The 23,611-nt window shown below is 42.1% G+C and overlaps 1 protein-coding gene across 1 annotated transcript; it reads right to left on the bottom strand.

Moving 5' to 3' along the window:
• Positions 1 to 2,549: 2,549 nt before the first annotated feature.
• Positions 2,550 to 13,559, bottom strand: ACTR6 (actin related protein 6). The gene is made up of 11 exons (XM_072146337.1): positions 13,217 to 13,559; positions 11,876 to 11,993; positions 10,839 to 10,907; positions 8,825 to 8,948; positions 8,612 to 8,747; positions 8,458 to 8,514; positions 6,457 to 6,555; positions 6,305 to 6,383; positions 5,209 to 5,380; positions 4,486 to 4,624; positions 2,550 to 2,762 (listed from the first exon to the last, which is right to left on the bottom strand). The coding sequence occupies exons 1-11, from the start codon at positions 13,375 to 13,377 to the stop codon at positions 2,633 to 2,635; spliced, it is 1,284 nt and encodes a 427-aa protein (XP_072002438.1). The 5' UTR covers positions 13,378 to 13,559; the 3' UTR covers positions 2,550 to 2,632.
• Between the last annotated feature and the right edge of the window lie 10,052 nt (positions 13,560 to 23,611).

Raw genomic sequence — 23,611 nt, 5'->3', positions numbered from 1 at the left:
GTAATGATTGCTGAATCCTGGTGGTCCGACAGGACTCTACAGCGCAAGTCTGGCCACCGCTGCCAGAGTGTGACGTGGTCGTATCTGTGGGAGCTATCTGGTTTCTAAGGGACAACATGACTACATTTATGAGAAATTATCTTCATACAGGAACATTTTTTTAATTAACATCCAATTGAAGAAATGTTTACATAAGGCAAATGAATTTAATTAAATGTAAATGCCCAGATGGGAATACCCCTTTAAACACTATGTGTGAATGCACCCTAAATAAAGACAGTCTCTGAGTCGCACTTGATAAACTACTGCCCCCCACTCCACACTTCGTATATAGTTGTGTGATATTGACAGAGCAGTGATTGCACACTACCTTAAAGGAAACCTACCATCAAAAGTATATCCGATGGTAAATGCCTCCTGCCTGCCCCTGCCTTAATCTGTAATTTAATAATCCTGTAACCTAACTTTTAAAAAATGCCTTTAGTAATATGTACATTACCTGCAGAGGCTACTGGGGCGTGTACTAGCCCGGCCAGGCACTAAGAGCGAAGGCTTCTCCATGCCCCAGTAGCCTCTGCAGTTAATTTACATATTACTAAAATAAAGTTTAACAGGTTAGGTTCCAGGATTATTAAATTACAGATTAGGGCTGAGGCGGGCAGGAGGCATCTACCATCAGATCTACTGAGAGTAGATTCTTCATGGTAGGTTTTATGTTAGGCTACATTCACACACATGTATGGGGGACGTATATATGGCCGACGTATCTACAGCCGATATACATCCCCCATACACTTCTATGGGCTCACGGCCCTGTACAGGAGCGGTACGGTGCAACACACGTGCGCAGTGCACTGAATCTTCCTATGGAGAGGGGCAGGGGTGAGCAGCGCTCATCCCCTGCTCCTCTCCGCAGTGCTGATGTATGCCCGCCGTACAACGGTACGGCAGGCATACATCGTGTGAATGTAGCCTAAGACCGTACTGCTGGTTTCTGTCTCTACAGCAGCTGGCCTCTTTACTATAGGATCTTATATAAGTGAAGCGTACAAGTATCATATTTTTTATATTGACATTACCTGCACTATAAAGGGGAGAAAAGTCTAACAAGTGGAAAAGTAGCATAGTTCTCCAGTAAGATACATTATAAAGTTTCATCTGTTTGACTGTATTACTAATTTATATAAAGTTTGTTGACAATTGTGTCTATTTAAATACTTGTAAAAGATTACCATTTTCTAATGGATAATAAAATATAAATGATCTTGACAATGTTTTGTGTTTGGTTAGTTTTTCTTAAGTTATGATCCACAAAAGTGAGTTTATCAATGTAGGTGGGGTAATATTCAAGATGGCCGACTGAAGATACAATTCCCATACATTTTTTTTTTGTTCCCTTCCTACCTCTCATGCATTACTTTTTCAGTGAGTTCTGGGATATTTCTATAGAGTGGCCTGCTCAGTTTAACATAGTAATTGCAACTCAAAATATGTTTCTCTAACCTACGATTGCTGTGTGTCTAAATAGCATTGCCCTGAGTAACTGCTGTAGTATTCAAACAGAAGGCTGGTACAACAGGGGGAAAGGGCTGAGCTGTTTTCCAGCGATGACATTTCAAACACCAGTGCGCTGCAAGTTCAGCTGCAATCCTTGAATAAATGTACTACTTCACTTCCCTGCTGATCCAACAAAACACACAATTATCTGCTTGTACAGCTTTCCATCACTGCAGTTATGTATGCTTAAAACTGCTGACAGATTCCCATTAAAGTGTCACTTACTGTGTATAAGCCAAGTTTGTAAGAAAAAAAAAATGTGTTAAAAACCTCACTCCGGCTTGTACACAATTTAAAAAAAAAAAAAAAAAAAAGCTCCTCTTTCTTCTTGCAGTATTAGCTGGCAGAGAAGCGTCCACGAGATCTGCCTGGCCAGCACACACTATGATGCGGTGGCGTGGACACGTCTCTGCTGGCTAATACTGCCAAGAGAAGAAAGAAGAGGAGTATGTATGTTTTAGGGGTTTTTTTTTTTTTTTTATGTGCGGGCTGGCTGGCTGTAAACTACTGGCGACTTGGCTGTATACTACATCTGCCCCATGCCCCCTCTGATGGCAGGTAATAAAGTTGATTTATGGGGATGTAAGTAAAACATTTTTACCTAAAAGAAGGAAGTCTGTAATAGGGCTCAATAGGAACCTGTCACTAGCTGTATTAGTAAGGGCTTATTCACATGGCCGTCTGTGGGGACGTACACGTGGCCGCAAATTTGCGGCCACATGTACGTCCCCATAGACGGCAATAGCGGCACGGCGTGGATACAATCCGGGCCGCACACCGCAAAAAGATAGAGCATGCTCTATCTTTCGTCGTGTGTGCGGCCGTGTATTCTCTATGGAGGGAGGAGGGGTCACCTCCTCCTCCACTCCAGCACACAGCGGTATGCCCGCACGGCAGGCATACCGCGTGTGAATGTACCCTAAAAAATGTCCTGACAGGTTCCCTTTACATACATTTTTAAACAAAAATATTCTGCAATAATGACAAAAAAATATATCAAATAAATATTTATGACATTCATCTATTTACACCACTAGAAAAAAAAGTGTTTAAAAAATATTTACATGACAGTAAACTAAATATCAAATTTCTCTTCACAAATTAGATGCCCATTCTCCTCGTAGTCTTCCCTGGTCACCACCATGTCTTCAAAATCATCATTTTCCGATATCAACTTTCCTCCTTCCCAAGAGTATGTAATGGGGCTGAAAAAGACAAATATCGTACACCATATTTTAAAACCAACCATAAAAATTGCCATTTCAGGTGCTTGTTTGAATCTTCGCTATTCTCCCACAGAACAAGGAATCTGTCATATTAAAACCCAACGTATTACAAATGAAAAAAAGTGATTGCGGCACATCCATAAATACAGTCTGTCTCCTACTTAAGAACATCCGACTTACAGACAACCCCTAGTTACAAACTGACCTCTGGATTTTGGTCATTTACAGTACTTTAGCCCTAAGTTCTAATAATCAGCTGTAGGAGTTATAAAAGGTGTCTGCAAATAAGCTTTATTGTTAATCCTGGTTCTTATGACAAACCAACATTTTTAAATTCCAACTGTACACAGTTCCGACTTGCATACAAATTTAACTTAAGAACAAGCCTACAGAACCTATCTTGTACGTAACTAAAAAAAAAATCTTTATTAAAATCTTAAAAACATTATTGGTTAGTGGACATCAAGCATTTCGAGCATCTTGTACTCTTAGTCATGCCATGACTGAGAACAAGATGTTTGAAACGTGTAGGCTTGATGTCCGCTAACCCACTGTGTTTAAGATTTCAATAAAGATTTTTTATTTTCCATATTTTTATGGATGTGCCATAATCACCTTTTTTCCATTTAGAATATACTACACCTGCAGTCCTAGGAGACAACGTGATTGTAGATGAATTTCACACACGCGTGAAAGGGTGCAATCTATTTTACATTAAAACCCAACAAGCCTGACTCTTTCTTCCTTACCCTGATAATATAGGACTGATTAGTGGCCTCATACAAACACCTCAACCCATTAATGAAGGGCCTGAAATGGCTTTAAAGAGAACCCGTCATGCAAAATAACCCCCCTAAACTAAATATATTTTCATAAACTGCCATTAGAGAGCATTGCCTCTATCCCTCCATTGTCCCTCTACATGCCTGTAAACCTAAGCAATGAGGTCCTAAAGCTGTATGCAAATGACCTGTGAAATGTCCAATGAAGCATTAGCATATTCAAGCTGTCCACCTTATTCATGAGTGGGAGGCACAGCCACACCCCCAGTGCATGACTGACAGCCTGTATAATGATGTGAAGCTGTATAATGATGTGCTTCCTGTTGCTGGTGGCCACGCCCCCTGCAGCCTGTGTGTGCATGTGTGTGTATATATAGGAGAGATACAGCAGCTCCAGGCAGCCATGTTATAGGAGAACATGTCAGATTCATGTGTAGCTGATGTCTGTGTCTCTCACCTGTATATTAGGAGGCTGCAGCATGGCAGCAGATGCAGCACACACACTAGCCATGCTTTACGATACATTACACACAGACATGAGCAGGGGGAGGAGAGGAGAGGGGTAACAGGGGTGACAACACTGCCTCTCACCATGTGACCAGCCTAATTTACATGATAAAAAATATGTGATTTTACAATGAATAATGTATGAAATAACTAGATAAAGGCTGGGATGGGATCCTTGTGAGCTGCTCCAACAGGTAGTAGTGACAGGACAAGTGACATAGACCTGATGACAGGTGTCCTTTAATGACCATGGCACTTTAAGTGAATTTTTTATTTTTTTGTGCGCCTTATAGTCCGAAAAATACGGTAAATGGGTATTCTCCCAACATTAATTAGTGGTAACATCCAAGGATATATCATCAAATGTCTTGGTCATATTTTGGTCAGTTGCTGTACAAGTTCAAAAAACTTACTTTTTGGGCAATATGACAGACACATCATAGTCTGTTGGAGTGAGTTTCCGCACTTCAGAATACACACGCTCTTTGAATCCTGCAAATAGTGCGTTTCCTCCAGTAAGAACTATGTTCTTGAAGAAGTGCGGTTGCATCTCTAAAAATAATTAGATATTGAAAGTGAGTAACTATGAGGCGTAAAAGGGGTTGCCTACTTTACTAAATAGTTGATATTGTTCGAGTAAAGAAAAGTTATCCAATTTTTTAATATACTTTCTGTATCAATTCCTCATGGCTTTTAGATCTCTGCTTGCTGTCATCCTATAAGAAGCTTCTATGTTTACCTCATGTGGATAAATACTGGTCCCTGGTCATGTGATGTCACACAGGTGCACGGCTCATTAGTATCACAAAGTGTAATCAGAGCACCTGTGGGACATCACATGACCATGGAGCGGTGTATACCCACAGGAAGCTCTCTATAGCAGGAAAGCAAGCAGAGATCTAGAAAACAGTGAGAAATTCTTACAGAAATTATATTGGAAAACTATACAACTTTTCATAACACAAACCAAATCAATTATTTGCTGAAAGTGGACAACATAAGGTAAGTTTCTACTTTAGAGAAAATTTAGAATACATTTTGTAAGGAATTATTTATTTAGCAGAAGTGAAGGTTTGGGGACAATTTCCTCTCTAAGCAGGTGTAATACATCTAGAAAGGATTCTCTGCTTGCTTACCTTCAGGGAGATTACTAATGGAATGTACTATTGCTTCAGGAATCCCCATTTCTTGAATTCCTATGTCTGAGGGATGGAACAGTATTTCAGGGACTGCAAACCGTTCATTAGTCAGACGGAGAATCTGTTCCCCTGCTGTGGGTTTTCCACTAAACACCATCTCTTCCCTTGGCTGAAAATTGCAGATGCAATAGCCAAATTATTATAGGAGTCACAAAAACTTTGACAAATAGTATGAGTTTATTACACATTCGTAAAGTGTTGTCATTTACACAGACACAGTATACCAGTAATTCTAAGGTACTCTCATTTTAACTAATAAGGCGGATGTAGTGTTCAGAGATGACGCAATAACTTTCTTCACTGAAAATTGTATCAAGGTTTATAAATTAAGAAAGAAAGTAAATCAAATGACCACTACTGTACAATATGATGATATGGATTTACTTGTAGTCAGACTGGTGCTTCGACATGACAGATAAGACACGTTTAAAAAAAAAAAAATTATTATAATATATAAATATATGTGTGTGTGTTTTACCCAAGAGGTATTATTATCTAGGAAAAAAAATATTTGTTAAAGTTTGTTTGTTTTTTTCTTATTGTGTATGGCCACATGTTTACTGGCTTCGATGCAAGAGTTTTCTAGTTTACTTTCCACCATGTGAATATGGAAACGGAATGGTTTATAACTAAGGTTACCTATTACCTAAGGTGACTATTGAAAAGTGATCTCTACAGTGAGAGAACTAAGAAATCTTAGGATTATTTTACAGATTGAAAGTCTTTAAAAAGGTTTTTAAAAAAAAATTTGATTGAAACATTTGACATTTCCTAATCAATTGTTCCTCCGCCACAATTTCTCATCAAAATGTCTGGTTCTGCATATAGATTACACTAAATGTTAATAGCAAGATTATAAGTAGGGTAACTACATATTGTGATATGTATAATTAATCATTGCCACCTGCATGTTTGGTTGTATAGTTCTTCATTTGAAAAAAATGCAGAAATATTTATTTTTTTTATAAAGGGGGGGGGGGGGGGGGGGTAACACTTGCACCTCTAAATGGGATGTTCCAAAATAAAAACATACCTTCACATAACCTTTCTTGATAGTGCTAAAATCCGGCAGAACGTAATCAACCATCAACGGGTTGTCTTCCCCTTTTAACCTGAAGAGAATATTTGTTAGTTTTGTAATGTGAATTTTCAATGTAAAACTAAGCACTTTCTCATAAAACCTACTTTGCCACTTCCATGTCTTTATAAAAATCTGCAGCCACGTAGCACACATCTTCTTTTACTTGATTGATAACATGAGTCTCATCCATAACATGCAGTTGTCTGGGATAAAATAACAGAGATTGAAAAGCCACATCACAAACTGCAGGAAGACGAGATATTTTGCAATATACAGGTGGTCCCCTACTTAAGAACACCCAACTTACAGACAACCCCTAGTTACAAATGGAACTCTGGTAATTGGTAATTTACTGTACTCTAGCCCTAAGCTTCAATAAACAGTTATAACAATTATTAAAGGTGTCTTATTAAGGTTTATTGTTAATCCTGGTTCTTATAACAATCCAACATTTTTTAAATCCAATTGTCACAGAGACCAAAAAAAATGTTTGGCTGGGATTACAATTATAAAATATATAGTTCCGACTTACATACAAATCCATTTAAGAAAAAAGTTCCAGAACCTATCCTGTACATAACCCGGGGACTGACTGTAAACCACAGTGCAAAAAGAGGCTTTCTGGCACAATCAGAAATATCAGGCATTTAATTTAAGGGGAACTCATTGAATCCCATCTACCTCCTCTAACCGCTATTATGTAGGGCTAGGTCCACTTATGCTACACATACCTTTATTTTTAGATTCAGACTGTTCTATCTATGCAAAAAGTTAACTTTGGAAATATTGAAGTGAAGGCTGAAGTGCTTTGTGGGGCGTTTGCAGAGTCTACATTTGGTAGCCACATCTGAAGCTTCCAGATGTTAATGCAAGCATAAGAGAGTCTTCACTGAAGCCAGGAGTGACGTAGCAGAGGTCAGGAGGATGAGTGAAGGCTCTGGGTAAGGAGGAAGTGCAGTAAGGGGCAGGGTTATTGTCCCCAAGGCACACCAGCCTGATTTGAATATTTTTAAAGTAGACTTTTATTATGAATAGATCAGTCTGAATGTAAAACCTAAGGTATGGATCACATGTGTGGACCAAGCCCTATATAATATAGCAGTTAATGAGGTAGATCTTGGTGAGAGATTGCCTTTAAATGGTGCCCTTAGTTTAGGTTTCATTGGGAATCTGTCTCCCATGGGGACTGAGAAATCTGCAGCAAAAAAAAAAAAAAAAAATGACAATCATGAACTTAAAATAGTATATATATATTTATTATATATAATTACTATATATAGTATAGTAATTTATTTCAAAGGTTCTGTAATCCGCTGGAATCCTTGTGAAAAATACATTTCTGATCATTTGCAGGAGGTCTTAGGGGAAAAAACAGTTGCAAAATCTAACAAATTTCAAATTAAATTATTAAATAGGGTTATCCAAATTCTGAAATGTTTTGTAATATTCTTCCAGAGGGATCTATATATAAAACCTATAAATGGCTTATACTCACCTTCTCTTTTATTATATTCATAGGTAGGGCTCTGTTAACACCAATTTGGTGCTTTAAAAATATGCATCTTTAAAAGGTGTTGTCTCACTGTTACATATCATATTTATTAGAAATAAACAATGTTTTCCAATTGCATGATATTGCAAAAGTAATCCAATGAAGAAATTTGACATTTCCTTATACAGTATGGCACCACCTGCTGATATATTGTATAACAATGTGCATGTCCACCTAATGAACCGCGGACATGAGTGCTCATTCAATTTTCTCACTGTAGAGGATCCAATAGAACAATTAATTGTGTTCACTGCTTATGAACAAATAGAAAAGGTATAATTATTGGCTACTCTGCAGTGAACAGTGCAGCTCTACAGAGAGACATGTCAGGGAGGAGACTGACTGAGCATTTAGGTCACTGTTGCTGTCAGTGAGAGACTGTGGAGATGACAAGCCTCCACCCGAGTGGAGCTGAACCAGGAACTGCAGAGTGTCAAGGCACTGGGCAGTGTCAGAATGCAGTGGATCTGTTATATATTTTTCTTGGTTCAACCCCTACAGATTAAACAGCAAAACTACAAGCCTAAATTGCAGTGTATTTCTATAAGCTCACCTGTAGGATATGATTTCTTTGAGATGATTTGTTAACAGTTTTCCACCAACATTAATTCTGGAAGAATAAATGATATTGACAGTAAAAACAAATATTCAGGCTGCTTTCCAGAGATAGACAGTAATCGGTTTAGTTCCCTGCACAATTCTCCTACCTTATTATCCCTTCATTCTTTTTCTTACTACGACAAAAGGGCACAATGTGGGTGAAGGAATAACCAGTGTCTACAATGATACAGCACAACTCTGATGGGTTGTCATGAAAGTATCTGTGTGCGCTAAGAGCTCCGGCTAGGAAGAGAGCAGAACAAAATATTATTACAACTTCCCAAACAACCATAAGACCTTTTATAGCAGGAAATACATACGGTTCACTCTAAGTGCTGCCTGGAACTGATACTCTTCAAACAAAATCTCATTCATAGACTCCTGAATTGAGCTGAAGTTAAAGTAGGGCTCTGTGATTATTATGTTTGATTCCACAAAGTCCACCTGAAAAATATAAAACAAGTTCATGCAATATAAGGACCCACATATTAAAGGAATAGATTGTGATAATTGACATAGTTATTTTAAGTGCTCGATTCATAAATTGAGCTGCATTTGTGCGTTGCTGATGGCTACTACAACCAGCATCCCCCCAATCTTTGACCTATTCTTAAAGGACACCTGTCATCAGGTCTGTGTCACTAGTCCTGTCACTACTACCTGTTGGAGCAGCTCACAAGGATCCCATCCCAGCCTATCTAGTTATTTCATACATTACAGGCGGTCCCCTACTTTAAGGACACCCGACTTACAAACAACCCATACTTACAGACAGACCCCTCTGACCTCAGGTGAAGCACTCTGAATGCTTTACTATAGTCCCAGACTGCAATGATCAGCTGTAAGGAATCTGTAATGAAGCTTTATTGATAATCTTTGGTCCCATTACAGCAAAAAATGTTTAAACTCAAATTGTCACTGGGGCCAAAAGTTTTTTTGTCTGGATCTACAATTATAAAATATACAGTTTCGACTTACATACAAATTCAACTTAAGAACAAACCTCCGGACCCTATCTTGTACGTAACCCGGGGACTGCCTGTATTCATTGTAAAATCATCTATTTTTATCATGTAAATGAGGCTGGTCACATGGTCAGAGGCAGTGATGTCACCCCTGTTCCCCCTCCCCTCTCCCCCCACTGCTCATGTCTGTGTGTAATGTATAGTAAAGCATGGCTAGTGTGTGTGCTGCATCTGCTGACCTGCTGCATCCTCCTAATATACAGGTGAGAGACACAGACATCAGCTACACATGAATCTGACATGTTCTGCTGTAACATGGCTGCCTGGAGCTGCTGTATCTCTCCTAAACACACACACATGCACACACAGGCTGCAGGGGGCGTGGCCACCAGCACCAGGAAGCACATCATTATACAACCTCACATCATTATACAGCCTCACACCGTTATACAGGCTGTCAGTCATGCACTGGGGGTGTGGCTGTACCTCCCACTCATGAATAGAGTGCACAGCTTGAATATGCTAATGCTTCATTGGACATTTCACAGGTCATTTGCATACAGCTTTAGGTCCTCATTGCTTAGGTTTACAGGCATGTAGAGGGACAATGAAGGGATAGAGGCAATGCTCTCTAATGGCAGTTTATGAAAATATATTTAGTTTAGGGGGGTTATTTTGCATGACGGGTTCTCTTTAAGGATATAATTTTTTTTATTGTCTGATTTTGGTTGCCAAAATAAAGAAAGCAAGATAATTTGAAATTTGGATATCATTATGATAACATGAACTGCATTATTGGAACATCTTTTTAAAAGTAAGCCGTCACCAGATTTTCACTAATAAATTCCCATAGTATTATACTAACTTTTGCCCATACTGTTTTTAAACAAAAAATGCATAGTACCTATCCCCAGAAAATGAAGAAGTTTGTAAGGCTACCTGCCACCCTGCCTGAAGGTGCAGGGTGTCCCAAGGGTGTGTGCTATCATGCAAGCCAGTGTGTCTCTGACCTCAATGTCTGATCTTCCTTCTCCCTTATGCTGTGCAGAACACAGGATGCCTCATAAGCCCAAGGAAGGGGGAGGAGGGACTTACCAGTAGACTTGTAGTGAGAGATACATGACTAGCACATGCTCTTGGAACACCCTGCTCCTTTAGGCAGGGTGCCAAGTAGGTTTACAAACTTAATTTCCTATGCACAGGAACTATTTTTTAGCTAAAAACAGCTTGGGCACAAGCGAGTATAGTGCTATAGGAACTTGTTATTAGGCTTGTGAGGGAATCTGGTGAAAGGTTCAACTTCAAAAGGTTCAACAAAACCACCACCACTGGCAGCAGTACTAATTACTTGCCACAAATAGTACATTACCTGAAACATTTCCTTCCCAAAAAGGTAATCCCATACTTGTCTTTGGACATCCCAGTTCACCAAGTAGCCCTGTTTAATAAAGAACATTTTAGTTAATTTACAACAGAATTATAGTAAAGTTTGTGCCATAAGCAGATGACAGGAGTTACACACAGAACAGTTTTTCAATTAGAATACTACTTTCTTCAAAATGAGATCACATGTATACCATGTAGTTGCATACATACAGGCGGGAAGAATATGACACACACTTTTCCTCAAGTCTCCATAATCACATCACTGATTGTAATAAGGAAAGTCCAAGAGCAACCCTATTACGGTACTACTTTTAGATATGGCAGTCCTATCCCATTACAGCAGGGTCTACAATTCCAGTTTTTTAAAGCTTATTCAAATCTTTTAAGAGGGACATATTCAGCCTTCTTTCCAGATGAAAATAAAAACCTGGATCGGCCACATTCCTACATTACCTTCCAGTTAGATTTAGAATAAGAAATAATATTTTAAAGGGGTTTTATGACTTTATTAAAGACTAAAGTATGCAAATTGACAGAACAAAAATGCCAGACACAAGAAGTATCTGAATGGCAAGTATGTGTCAGTGTTCTATATTTGCGATATAATAGGGGCATAATAAAGGTCAGAACAACCTTTACATAATTCTTGTCTTCAATCTGATCAAAACAAAATACAGTAATTCATTTTGTTGGAACTTTTTTGTTTTTGCAATGGGGAAACATTATGCTTACATTTTACCATTAATCCCAATAGACTAGGGTGTGCTTCACTTTAGGATTATTAAATATTCTTACTTTATTTTCTTAGTTTTTCTGGAAGATTATATGAGAAAGAAGATTATAAGAAAGAACTTCATATACTCCTCCTTAGTTTTCCCACTTGTATCAGTAGGCAAGTCGGATTAATTCTCCACTGGAAGATATGTATCTATAGCTGTTTTTTCTCAACTAGGTAAGAAATAATAAAAGAGGACTCCATTTACTTATAATGTATACATTTATTGCCTTATAATAAATTACCTTTTGAAATGGAAGTATATAAAAAAGTCCGGACGGATCTTTTACTTCGTCAATTTGATTTGCTGTAAACGTCTTTAAGCGCGCGGTCTTTGATCTGAATTGGCAGTTTGGTATAACACTGAAAAAAAAAAACAAATATTAATCTCATTGCTAAAGAAAAATAAACAAAAAAACATGGTGCAGTGCAAATGATAAAATCGGTAGGATAGCTGCACCTATTACAAAAGTATTAGCTGAGAAACCACGCCGCAAGTTATAGATTAGGTCTTATTCCTATCGGCTGCTCTTTTTCAACGGACATCAGCAGGGCGAGTGGCAATTCCCCGATATCATAAATATCCGGTATCCGAAAATTAAGGATACGCATGAAAATTTGCACGTCACATTACAGAAGTCATTATTTACCTATGAAAAATCTGTATAATTTCAACAGCAGCAATTGGACATGATGCAAAAAAACCTGCACCACATTTCCACACTGAGGATGCGGTCACACATGGTGTTTGTGATGCGTTTTTGCCCTGTGTTCGTGTTTTGCAGTCTAGAATGCAGTGGGTGCCGAGCCCATGTTTTCCTATGAGTTAACTTGTCTGTTAATGCATGGCGTTTACTCTCTTGAGCTGCGTTTTCAAACTAGGTGGAAAGCTTTAATTAATTGTATTTTCATTTTAACATGTTTGATGTAGGCAAGTTTGTGAAGAATCAGTACAAATTTGGGAAAACATGTTTGCGGTTAAACATTGGAACATAGCTGCGACCGATACCAGTGATCACGCAAGTAGGTTTAAAATGAGTCAAAAGCATACGTTTTGCTGATGCATTACAAACACATTGCACCGATCTCATATGTTGCCATAGAAACGCATATGCGATCAGGCCGAGGCACTGTATTTGTAAATGCAAAGCTAGCGCAATGTGTGATCGCACCCTAAGAAATATCTACTCCACATCCATAAATCAGCCCGCCAAACTGTCATCACAATTACAATTTGGTGCTGGTTTTTGAGGGTGCTGTCACGTTCGTGTCTTATACAAGGTGCAGAACTAGAGAGAGGACACTGAGTATGCTCTATCACATTATATAGCTTCCTCTATTGTCCTTTCCTCCCAGTGTAATTTTCTGCAGTTTGCAGTGGACTTTCTGCTGGAGTTGTGTCATTTACTTTCCAGAATTGGAATGTGTGAAGGAACTGTCCCCATACAGAAGCCTGTACACACTGCGGGTCCTCCCAGCTGCGGCCAGTGAGAAGACAGTCAGGATAGAGAGTACTCTGTCTGCCGCTCTATGACAACTCTATGGTAAGCAGCCCGCTGGCGCCCTTGTCTCCATACATAGCGCACCTCACGTCTCCGTTGCTGTATCCGATCTTCGCGGTGTAGGCCCCGTTATCTAACACCAAGGTGGTCATCCCGGGTCTTGAAACCCCGCATACAGTGTAGGGATCATCCGGGAATTGTGTGACGTGAGCCGTACGAGCCTTGCGCCGCTCTCCCCGCTGCATTGTGGGACCTGGGAGGACTGTGTTCACCTCCTTGCGTATAGATAGTCTGGAAGTGGCTCCCTACAATGTGGAAGTGTGTGCCGTAAAGCAACACACAAAATGGGAGTGACCAAGTTAGCAGTCACAGACGCTGTAGGGGAGACGGAAGTGACTGGTAGTGGACGGTGCTGTCAGGAAGAATAACAGTTGTGTCTAAATACTATACTATCATCAGTGAGGGGAATGGCCAGTTCTGCTTGAGCCGGATACTTCCTATTACTTGTGAGGACCTCCTCGTCCCCTAGTGGTCGGGATAAACTTCATCGCCCAGAAGGACGAGGTCCTCAGCAGTGATGGGGAATACAGGGCTCAGGCGGGGGTGGCTGTGTCCCATTATTTGTAGGGACCATAATGTCCTTCTATTGGCAGCTGCTGCACTGTGATAGTATGCAGCTGCTTCCTATTCTACAGAATCACAAAGTACTGAGCATGTGTGACAATAGAATAAGGTGAATGTAAATCTTCAGTATAGATCGCTGGGCGCTTGAATCACCCCCTTTCCTTAGATCACATATAAAAGTAAATGAACAGTAAACATCGGCGCGTCCCAAAATGCCTGTGGTTACATTGTAGTATTCCTGTATACCCCTCATACAGTCATGGCCATAAGTTTTGAGAATAACACAAATATTATATTTTCACATGATCTGTTGCCTTCTGGTTTTTATGTGTGTTTGTCAGATGTGTTTATCACATACAGAAATACAAGTGCAATCATATTATGAGCAACAAAAGCTTTTATTGACAGTTAGAATGAGTTAATGCAGCAAGTCAGTATCTGCAGTGTTGACCCTTCTTCTTCAGGACCTCTGCAATTCTCCCTGGCAGCTCTCAATCAACTTCTGGACCAAATCCTGACTGATAGCCGTCCATTCTTGCACAATCAATGCTTGCATTTTGTCACAATTTGTTGGTTTTTGTTTGTCCACCCGTCTCTTGATGATTGACCACAAGTTCTCAATGGGATAAACATCTGGGGAGTTTTAAGGCCATGGACACAAAATCTCTATGTTTTGTTCTCCATCATGCTGGAAAAGGCATTGTTGATCACCAAACTGCTCTTGGACGGTTGGGAGAAGTTGCTCTTGGAGGACATTCTTTATTCATGAATGTGTTTTTAGGCAAGACTGTGAGAGAGCCAATTCCCTTGGCTGAGAAGCAACCCCATGAATGGTTGCAGGATGCTCTACAGTTGGCATGAGACAAGACTGGTGGTATCACTCGCCTTGTCTTCTCCGTACAAGCTGTTTTCCAGATGTTCCAAACAATCGGAAAGGGGCTTCATCAGAGAAAATGACTTTACCCCGGTCCTCAGCAGTCCACTCCCTGTACCTTTTGCAGAATATCAGTCTGTCCCTGATGTTTTTTCTGGAGAGAAGGGGCTTCTTTGCTGCCCTCCTTGACACCAGGCATTGCTCCAAGAGTCTCCGCCTCACAGTGCGTGCAGATGCACTCACACCTGCCTGCTGCCATTCCTGAGCAAGCTCTGCACTGCTGGGAGCCCCATCCCGAAGCTGAAACACTTTTAAGAGACGGTCCTGGCGTTTAGTGGTCCTTTTTGGGCGCCCTGGAGCCTTTTTGGCAACAATGGAACCTCTCTCCTTGAATTCCTTGATGATGCGATTGATTGTTGACTGAGGTGCAATCTTTCTAGCTGCGATAGTCTTCCCTGTTAGGCCAGTTTTATGCAGTGCAATGATGACTGTGCATGTTTCTTTAGAGATAACCATGGTTAACAGAAGAGAAACAATGATGCCAAGCACCAGTCTCCTTTGGTGTCCAGTGGGGTGGATCTTACTTAATAATGACAGATTGATGTCCTCATCAACACCCACACCTATGTTACTGGAGCAATCACTGAAACCATGTTAGCTGCTCCTTTTAAGGCGGGCCTGCAATGAAGTTGAAATGTGTTTTGCGGGAAAAAGGAGAATTATTCTCACCGTTAATTCGGTTTCCATTAGTCCACCATGACGGCCCCAACTGGAGGATGGCCCTTGACCTCTGTAGGGACAGGAAGGAGAGAGGTTAAATGCCCCTCCCCCGCACCCACACTCCAGTGGCTACCAAATAACTACACCGGCTGTGGATGCAACCCATTTATTGTATGTTATAGTCACACACAGATACAACAGGTTAAATAATAAAAACTAAGACTACTCTGTCTTATAAAAATAAAAGGGGACGGAAAAAATATATGGGCCGTCATGGTGGACTAATGGAAACCGAATTAACGGTGAGAATAATTCTCCTTTTCCATGGCGTCCCCCATGACGGCCCCAACTGGAGATGTACCAGATTACCAGTACCTTTAGGGTGGGACAACTGCCTGCAAGACTTTCCTACCGAAGGCCTGGTCCCTGGCGCTTTGGATATCTAATCTGTAGTGTCTAGCGAATGTTAACTGGCTAGACCAGGTAGCTGCTTTACAGATATCGACTAGAGAGGCCCCACGTTTTTCAGCCCATGAGGCTGCCACCCCCCTGGTTGAATGGGCCCTGACAGTCCCAGGAATGTCCATATTTTCGGCATCATATGCCTCTTTGATGGTAGTCCGGATCCAACGGGCAATAGATGCTTTGGAAGCTTTCTTCCCCTTATTCTTCCCTGTATACTGCAGCAGGATGTTGTCGTCCTTTCTCCAAGGTCTAGAGATGTCCAGGTAGTGGAGAAGACATCTCCTCACATCCAGAGTATGCCATGCTGACTCCTTACTGTTCTTAGGGTTCTGGCAAAAAGAAGGTAACACAATTTCTTGATTGCGATGAAAACTGGAAGACACTTTGGGAGCAAAGGTCTTATCTAGAGTTAGAATTACTCTATCTTCCAGAACTCTAAGGTAAGGTTCTTTAAGGGAGAGAGCCTGGATTTCTCCTAACCGTCTAGCTGAGGTTATGGCTATAAGGAAGGTCAGCTTGAGGGTTAGGCTTCTAAGGTCCGTAGTCTCTATGGGCTCAAATGGAGGACCTGTCAGGTGATTCAACACCAGAGACAAATCCCAGTTTGGAATATTTTGTTTTAAATGAGGTCTCAATCTGGAGGTAGCTTTTACGAACCTGTTTAGCCCTTTCAGGTTGTAGATCATCCTGGACTTCCCGTTTGGTTTCTTTATCAGGAACAATGGAGAGTAATGTCCTCTTCTCTGATGTTCCTGGGGTACAGGGATAATCACATCCAGCTCTAATAACTTCTGCACTTCTGTACAGAGTTGGAGCGACAGCTCCCGAGAGGGTTGTCTGGTAAGGACGAAATTTGTGGGAGGAAGAGCGGTCAATTCTATCTTGTAGCCATCCTGGAGGATGGACAGAATCCAGGGGTTTGATGTTATCCGGCTCCATTGCTGATGAAAATTCAACAGTCTTCCTCCCACCTTGGCGTCATTGCTTCCTGAAACTCGTAGCGGAGTTACTGGGGTTGAGTAGAAACCCCCTGCCTCTTCTACCTTTAGGGTAGCTCCACCTTCCTTGTTTACCCTTGCCCCTAAAGGATGGTCTCCTGTCTTTGGGGTCACGAAAGGAAGGTTTCCTCAGACTGGTCCTGGATTCTGGAAAGCCCTTTTTCTTATCCGCCGCCCTCTCCAGGATGGTGTCCAATTCGGGCCCAAACACATACTCCCCCTCGAACGGGATGCCGCACAATTTAGACTTCGACCTGAAGTCTCCGCTCCACTGGCGCAACCAAAGGGATCTTCTTACGGAGTTGGAAAGAGCCCCTTCTTTAGCACTGATCCTCACTCCTTCCGCCGAGGCGTCTGCAATGAAAGCTGTGGCTGCTTTCAGGGTCGGGAAGGTATTAAGTAACAGCTCCCTTGGGGTTCCATCCCTTACATGCTTTTCCAACTCCATTACCCAGTGGAACAGTGTGCGAGCTACAGACGTTGTAGCAATGTTGGATTTAAGGTTCAGCATGGAACATTCCCAGCTCTTTTTTAATAAGCTGTCTGCCTTTCTATCCAGCGGATCTTTCAACTGGGTAGCATCCTCAAAAGGCAAGTCGGTCTTCTTGGTCATTTTAGTGATCTGGATGTCCATCTTAGGAGCCGAGTTCCATAGCATGGCTTCTTCTTCATCAAAAGAAAGGCGATTTCTGAATTCTTTTGAAAGAGAAATTTTGTTTTCCGGATCCCTCCATTCTTCCAGAATCAGATCCCTGAGAGTATTATTGACTGGGAACACGCGCCGCTTCTTGACTTTGAGCAGACCAAAGAGTTCATCCTGAATGGACTGCGTCTCTTCTACCTCCTCTATCTTCAGGGTATCCCGCACCGCCTTTAAGAGGGGCTCCAGGTCTTCAGAGGCCAGCAGATATCTTGATTCCATCCTGTTTGCAGAGGTGGAAGCGAACGTATCAGGCTCCAAAGAATCCTTGACCGTAGCACCTTCAGAGTCTGAAGCGGGGCCAGAAGATGATTCCACTATTCTCTGGCGCTTTTGAGGTGGTTCCAGGGGGGCAAAGGCAGCCAAGGATGAAGACACAGATGATCTGACTTCCTCCTGGATAAAGCTGCGCATCTCATCCATGAATGAGGTCCTTTCCTCACGAATTAAATTATCCAGGCAATTTTTGCACACAGGTTTTTTATTTGCACTAGGTAATTTTTCAAAGCACATGTTGCACTTTTTATGAGCCGTTTTCTTCCTCTCAGAGGAGGATTGCTCCTTAGCACGGCCTTTTTCCTTTTCCTTGGGATCCTATCAAGGAAAGGAGAGCCCAGATAAGGAACTGCTATAAACGGGACGTGCGGGTGACCCACCACCCTATCCCTTTAACCCCTACTCACAGGAGGTGGGGATATGAGGTCCAGACCTAAGGCCTCCAAATTGCAGGGTTCCATGCTCCTAGAGGAACTACAGTAACCAGCCAGCCTAGAATGTAATAATAACAATTGAAGGCTTGCAAATCAGCACTGCAATGGTTAAAGGGTAGGATTTTACCTGGTACCGGTAAGCCAGGAGAGATCCACCAGGGTCTATAAGGTAAACGTGGCCCATGTCAGAATATAGTGCAATAAAAACATAGTATGTGCCAGTATAATACACAGGTGTACATATCAGGGTGTTTGAAGCCAAAGACCTGACCTGAAAAACGCCAAAGGGAACCTTTAACTCGTAAGCCGCAGGTTAGAGGTGTGCTCCGGAATGAAGATTAGACCTCAGATCCACGCGATTACCACGCTAGAGCAATCTAAACTTACCGCCCCGCGATCCTGCTTCCGGGTCGCGCGGCTTTGACGTCACTTCCGGTTTCGTCACTCCACCGGAAGTTGACGCCGGGGTCGACCGGAAGTGCGCGGGAGCGCCAGGATCACATGTTCCAGGTGTCGTAGGCTCCAGGAGCTGCGGGCAGAGCCGGAAGAAAACGCAGTTCCCCGCAGGCAGAGGAAAGGGCCGCAACCCGATCGAGGCCCGGAACTGTGCTGGGTAAGGGATAGGTCCCGCGCCATGGTGTCCCCCCTCACTGTCCCAACTAATGGGAAGCGAGGAGAGAAACTTCTCTCTACTCCCTGCCCTGTGTAGGGACAGGAAGCCACTGGAGTGTGGGTGCGGGGGAGGGGCATTTAACCTCTCTGCTTCCTGTCCCTACAGAGGTCAAGGGCCATCCTCCAGTTGGGGCCGTCATGGGGGACGCCATGGAAAAGTTAATTTTCTAGGCAAATATTGACATTGCAATTAATTGCTGTTAAGCTGATCACTCTTTATAACATTCTGGCGTATATGCAAATTGCCATTATAAAAACTGATGCAGTAGACTTTGTAAAAATTAACATTTGTATCATTCTAAAAACTTATGGCCATGACTGTAGGTTTTCTATTATGTATCTTTGCTACCACTGACAATGGTCCATAAGCTGTCTATTCCAAAAATGTTTTACCAGGCCCACTGGATAGATGCCTCCCATTTTGGATCTCATCTGTATCATTATACTAGAAAAGGACATATATATGAAATGGCGTGTGTAGTTACTTTCTTCAATCAGGCGCGGGGCGAATGACAGACCCAGGTGCCACCTGGTAGGGGAAACGTAAAGGGGGGGGCCTGGGGGACAACAGCAGCTGCACACAGTCCCCAGTAAAAAATAAAATACTCAACTTCCAGGTCTTTTCATTCATTCTGCTGTGAGAAGAGGAGCCACGGGGAGTGCATGTTAGGGCAGTGTGCTGGCTACCTATGTACTAGGGACAGGGGTGCAGTGTGCTGGATACCTATATACTGGTGGCAGTCAGTGTGCTGTGGCTCCCTTTATACTGGAGGGGAGGTGCAATGTGCTGGCTATCTATATATTGGGGGTTGTAGTGTGCTGGTTACCTATATACTGGGGGGGGGGTGTAGTGTGCTGTTTACCTATATACTGGAGGGTGTAATGTGCTGGCTACCTATATACTGGGGGGAGGTTTGTTTGCTGGCTTCCTCTACTTAGGGGATCAGTGTGCTGGGGCTACCTATATACTTTGGGGCAGTATGTCACATATATACTAGGGGGAAGTTTGCTAGATGAAGCTCGGTTCTAGAACTGTACTTATGTATTGAACTCCATACTGGTGCTGTATTTATGTACTAAGCTTGGTTCTGGTGAAGCATGTATGTAAATTGTTATTATAATAATTCATGACAGGCACAATATTATAATTTACAAGACACTGTACAGGGGGGACACTGTATATGTGAGAATTAATTTGGGGGAAGCAATGTCTAAGCTAACTTTGCAGACTTACCAGAGATAGATAAGTGTTTGAAAATAAAAGCAGTGTCCATTTACAGGTCCGAATGGACCTTTAGTTTAGGGTCCAAAATCAACCTGTATATTAAATTTGTGTGGCTTAATTAAAAAAAAACTTACTTACTTACCCAAATGTGAGTCTGACGAAGCACATAAGACTCACATCAGCAGATCCCGTGCTGGGGCACCTCCGCTTGCATTGCTAGAGTTAAAGCTGGGATAATATCATGGCTTCACTGTCCGGTGAAGCCGGTGTGTACTACGCAAGCTTTACTAGCCACAATATGCAGGCACGGGAAGCTTCAGATGCGAGTAAGTATAAATGTTGGTTTTTAATGTGAGTGTGTAGTGGGCGTTTTGGGACACTAAACCACCAGTCAATAAGTTACTTAAAGGTCCCTAATGACAGGTCCCCTTTGTTAATACATTGAATGGACTTTGATATAAACAACCAGGAAACATTTTATCACTGTGTGCTCCTACTCGTAATGCTCCTTCCATACATTTACATCTAAATATAAGGGGTCCATTATGTTTCTCCTAGCATCACCAAGGAGCCCATATATGATGTCATGACATCATGGTATGTGCAGTAGAAACTCACAGAAGTTTTTATAACCTTCACATTTTCATAAACAGTTTATCCTATCGTTTCATGGGACATCAATAAAGATACAACACGTTGATACAATGTAAAGTAGTCAGTGTACCCCTTGCATTATACTGTAAATTTAGTGTACACTCAAAATAACTCCACACACAGCTATTAATAAATAAACAGCTGGCACCAAAAGTGACTCCAACCCTAAGTTAAAAGGGCAAAAGAGTCAATCTTTTGTGTGGCCCCCCGGTATTTTCCAGCACTGACTGACCTCACTTGGTCATGGAGGTCATTAGAGCTTCACAGATAAAAGCCACAGGAATCCTCTTCCTCCTCCATGACAACATCACAGATCTGGTGGATGTTATAATAATAAAGCTTTATGTATATGACGCCATAATATTCCGCAGCGCTGTACAGGGCTTCATATGCAAATCTAACAGAGACATAGACATTACAGAGAATTGACATGATCAGATGGAACAATAGGAGTGAGAGCCCTGCTCACAAGAGCTTACAGACTATGAGGATGAAGGGGACTTGTACAATGGTCCAGCCATTCTTTAACTGCTTGATGACATAAGACGAAATAGATAGTACTAATTTTTGGGTCATTGCCGCATTTGGACAATTTATTTCGTCCTTCATTATGCCAGCACAATTTGCAGCAGGAGACCACTGTTACATACTGCGCCTGCCCGGCAAAGAGATCTCTCCTTGCCGGGAAGTTTAACCCCTTAAACTGCTTAGCTTGATCGCAGCAGCTAAGGAGAGAGACAGAGGTAACACGATTTCGGGGAGTTTCCATGGCAGCCAGAGGTCGGACAAAGACCTCCATGTCTGCCATGTACAGTGGCCTTTTAGGCCCAGTCCAAAACTGGAAAACTGTTAGCAAATCACTGACAGATACAGGCTTGTTATGCATAAGCACCAGTATGTGTAGTTTTGCCCAAAATAACGAAGTTCTAGTAAGGGGACACCTTAGAAGTTTTGTCCAGCTTGGAATTCAGTGGGGTCTACACTCGCCGGCTACTTTATTAGGTACACCATGCTAGTAACAGGTTGGACCCCCTTTTGCCTTCAGAACTGCCTCAATTCTTCATGGTATAGATTCAACAAGGTGCTGGAAGCATTCCTCAGAGATTTTGGTCCATATTGACATGATGGCATCACACAGTTGCCGCAGATTTGTCGGCTGCACATCCATGATGCGAATCTCCCGTTTCACCACATCCCAAAGATGCTCTATTGGATTGAGATCTGGTGACTGTGGAGGCCATTTGAGTACAGTGAACTCATTGTCATGTTCAAGAAACCAGTCTGAGATGATTCCAGCTTTATGACATGGCGCATTATCCTGCTGAAAGTAGCCATCAGATATTGGGTACATTGTGGTCATAAAGGGATGGACTCAGGTAGGCTGTGGCGTTGCAACGATGCTCAATTGGTACCAAGGGGCCCAAAGAGTGCCAAGAAAATATTCCCCACACCATGACACCACCACCACCAGCCTGAACCGTTGATACAAGGCAGGATGGATCCATGCTTTCATGTTGTTGACGCCAAATTCTGACCCTACCAACCGAATGTCGCAGCAGAAATCGAGACTCATCAGACCAGGCAACGTTTTTCCAATCTCCTACTGTCCAATTTTGATGAGCTTGTGCAAATTGTAGCCTCAGTTTCCTGTTCTTAGCTGAAAGGAGTGGCACCCGGTGTGGTCTTCTGCTGCTGTAGCCCATCTGCCTCAAAGTTCGATGTACTGTGCGTTCAGAGATCAGAGATGCTCTTCTGCCTACCTTGGTTGTAACGGGTGGCAATTTGAGTCACTGTTGCCTTTCTATCAGCTCGAACCAGTCTGCCCATTCTCCTCTGACCTCTGGCATCAACAAGGCATTTCCGCCCACAGAACTGCCGCTCACTGGATGTTTTTTCTTTTTCTGACCATTCTCTGTAAACCCTAGAGATGGTTGTGCGTGAAAATCCCAGTAGATCAGCAGTTTCTGAAATACTCAGACCAGCCCTTCTGGCCCCAACAACCATGCCACATTCAAAGGCACTCAAATCACCTTTCTTCCCCATACTGATGCTCGGTTTGAACTGCATGAGATTGTCTTGACCATGTCTACATGCCTAAATGCACTGAGTTGCCGCCATGTGATTGGCTGATTAGAAATTAAGTGTTAAGGAGCAGTTGGACAGGTGTACCTAATAAAGTGGCCGGTGAGTGTATGTACAAAGCTTTGTGTGCTAATTTTTTGGCATGTCTGGATTTTGCAGGCAAAGCTTTCAACAAGGAGTAGGGAGCAGGTGTAATGATTTGAGGAAAGAGGTGAGGATTTGTGAGGCTGGACAGTACTGGATTTACATGGATCTGCATATTAGCCTGGGTGGACAGCAGTAAGGTATTTACATAAAACTGGTGATGGCGGGGCCTCAGTGACACATTTAAATTGAACTGTATGTTGGGCTGCATTCACACGAACGTATGAGAGGCGTATATATTTGCAGCCATATATACGCTCCCCATAGTCATCTATGGTGCCAAGGCTTGGTACGGTGAGATCACCATAGCGTGCTGTTGCAGCAAAAATAAAGATAGAGCCTGCTCTATCTTTGGCCATAAGAACGGACATTCTGCTTTATTTTCCATGGAGAGGGGAGGGTTGAGCAGAGCTCACCTCTCCTCCTCTCCTGGGGCACATGTTTGTGTGGATGCAGCCTTAGGCTGGGTGAACAGGAATAACGCTTTTACATGAAACTCTATGTTATGGCAGTGGAGGGATAGCAGTGATGTATTTATATGGAACTGCATGTTAAGCTAGAGAGACAGGTGTAATGTATTTACTTATAACTGTAAGTTTTTGGGCTACATG

This window comes from Engystomops pustulosus, chromosome 4, assembly GCF_040894005.1.
Source record: "Engystomops pustulosus chromosome 4, aEngPut4.maternal, whole genome shotgun sequence".
Lineage (NCBI taxonomy): Eukaryota > Metazoa > Chordata > Amphibia > Anura > Leptodactylidae > Engystomops > Engystomops pustulosus.
Note: the sequence above shows the minus strand (reverse complement) of the source record. Positions and strands in the feature narration are given on the sequence as shown.

What these genes read in the sequence shown, in the direction of transcription:
- ACTR6 (XM_072146337.1), bottom strand. Translation starts at nt 13,377, where the DNA reads ATGCAGCGGGGAGAGCGGCGCAAGGCTCGTACGGCTCACGTCACACAA. An exon ending in GGCAGCACTTAGAGTGAACC is followed by an intron (nt 8,748 to 8,824) that starts GTATGTATTTCC and finishes CTCTCTTCCTAG; the next exon opens with CCGGAGCTCTTAGCGCACAC. An exon ending in AAGAATGAAGGGATAATAAG is followed by an intron (nt 8,515 to 8,611) that starts GTAGGAGAATTG and finishes TTATTCTTCCAG; the next exon opens with AATTAATGTTGGTGGAAAAC.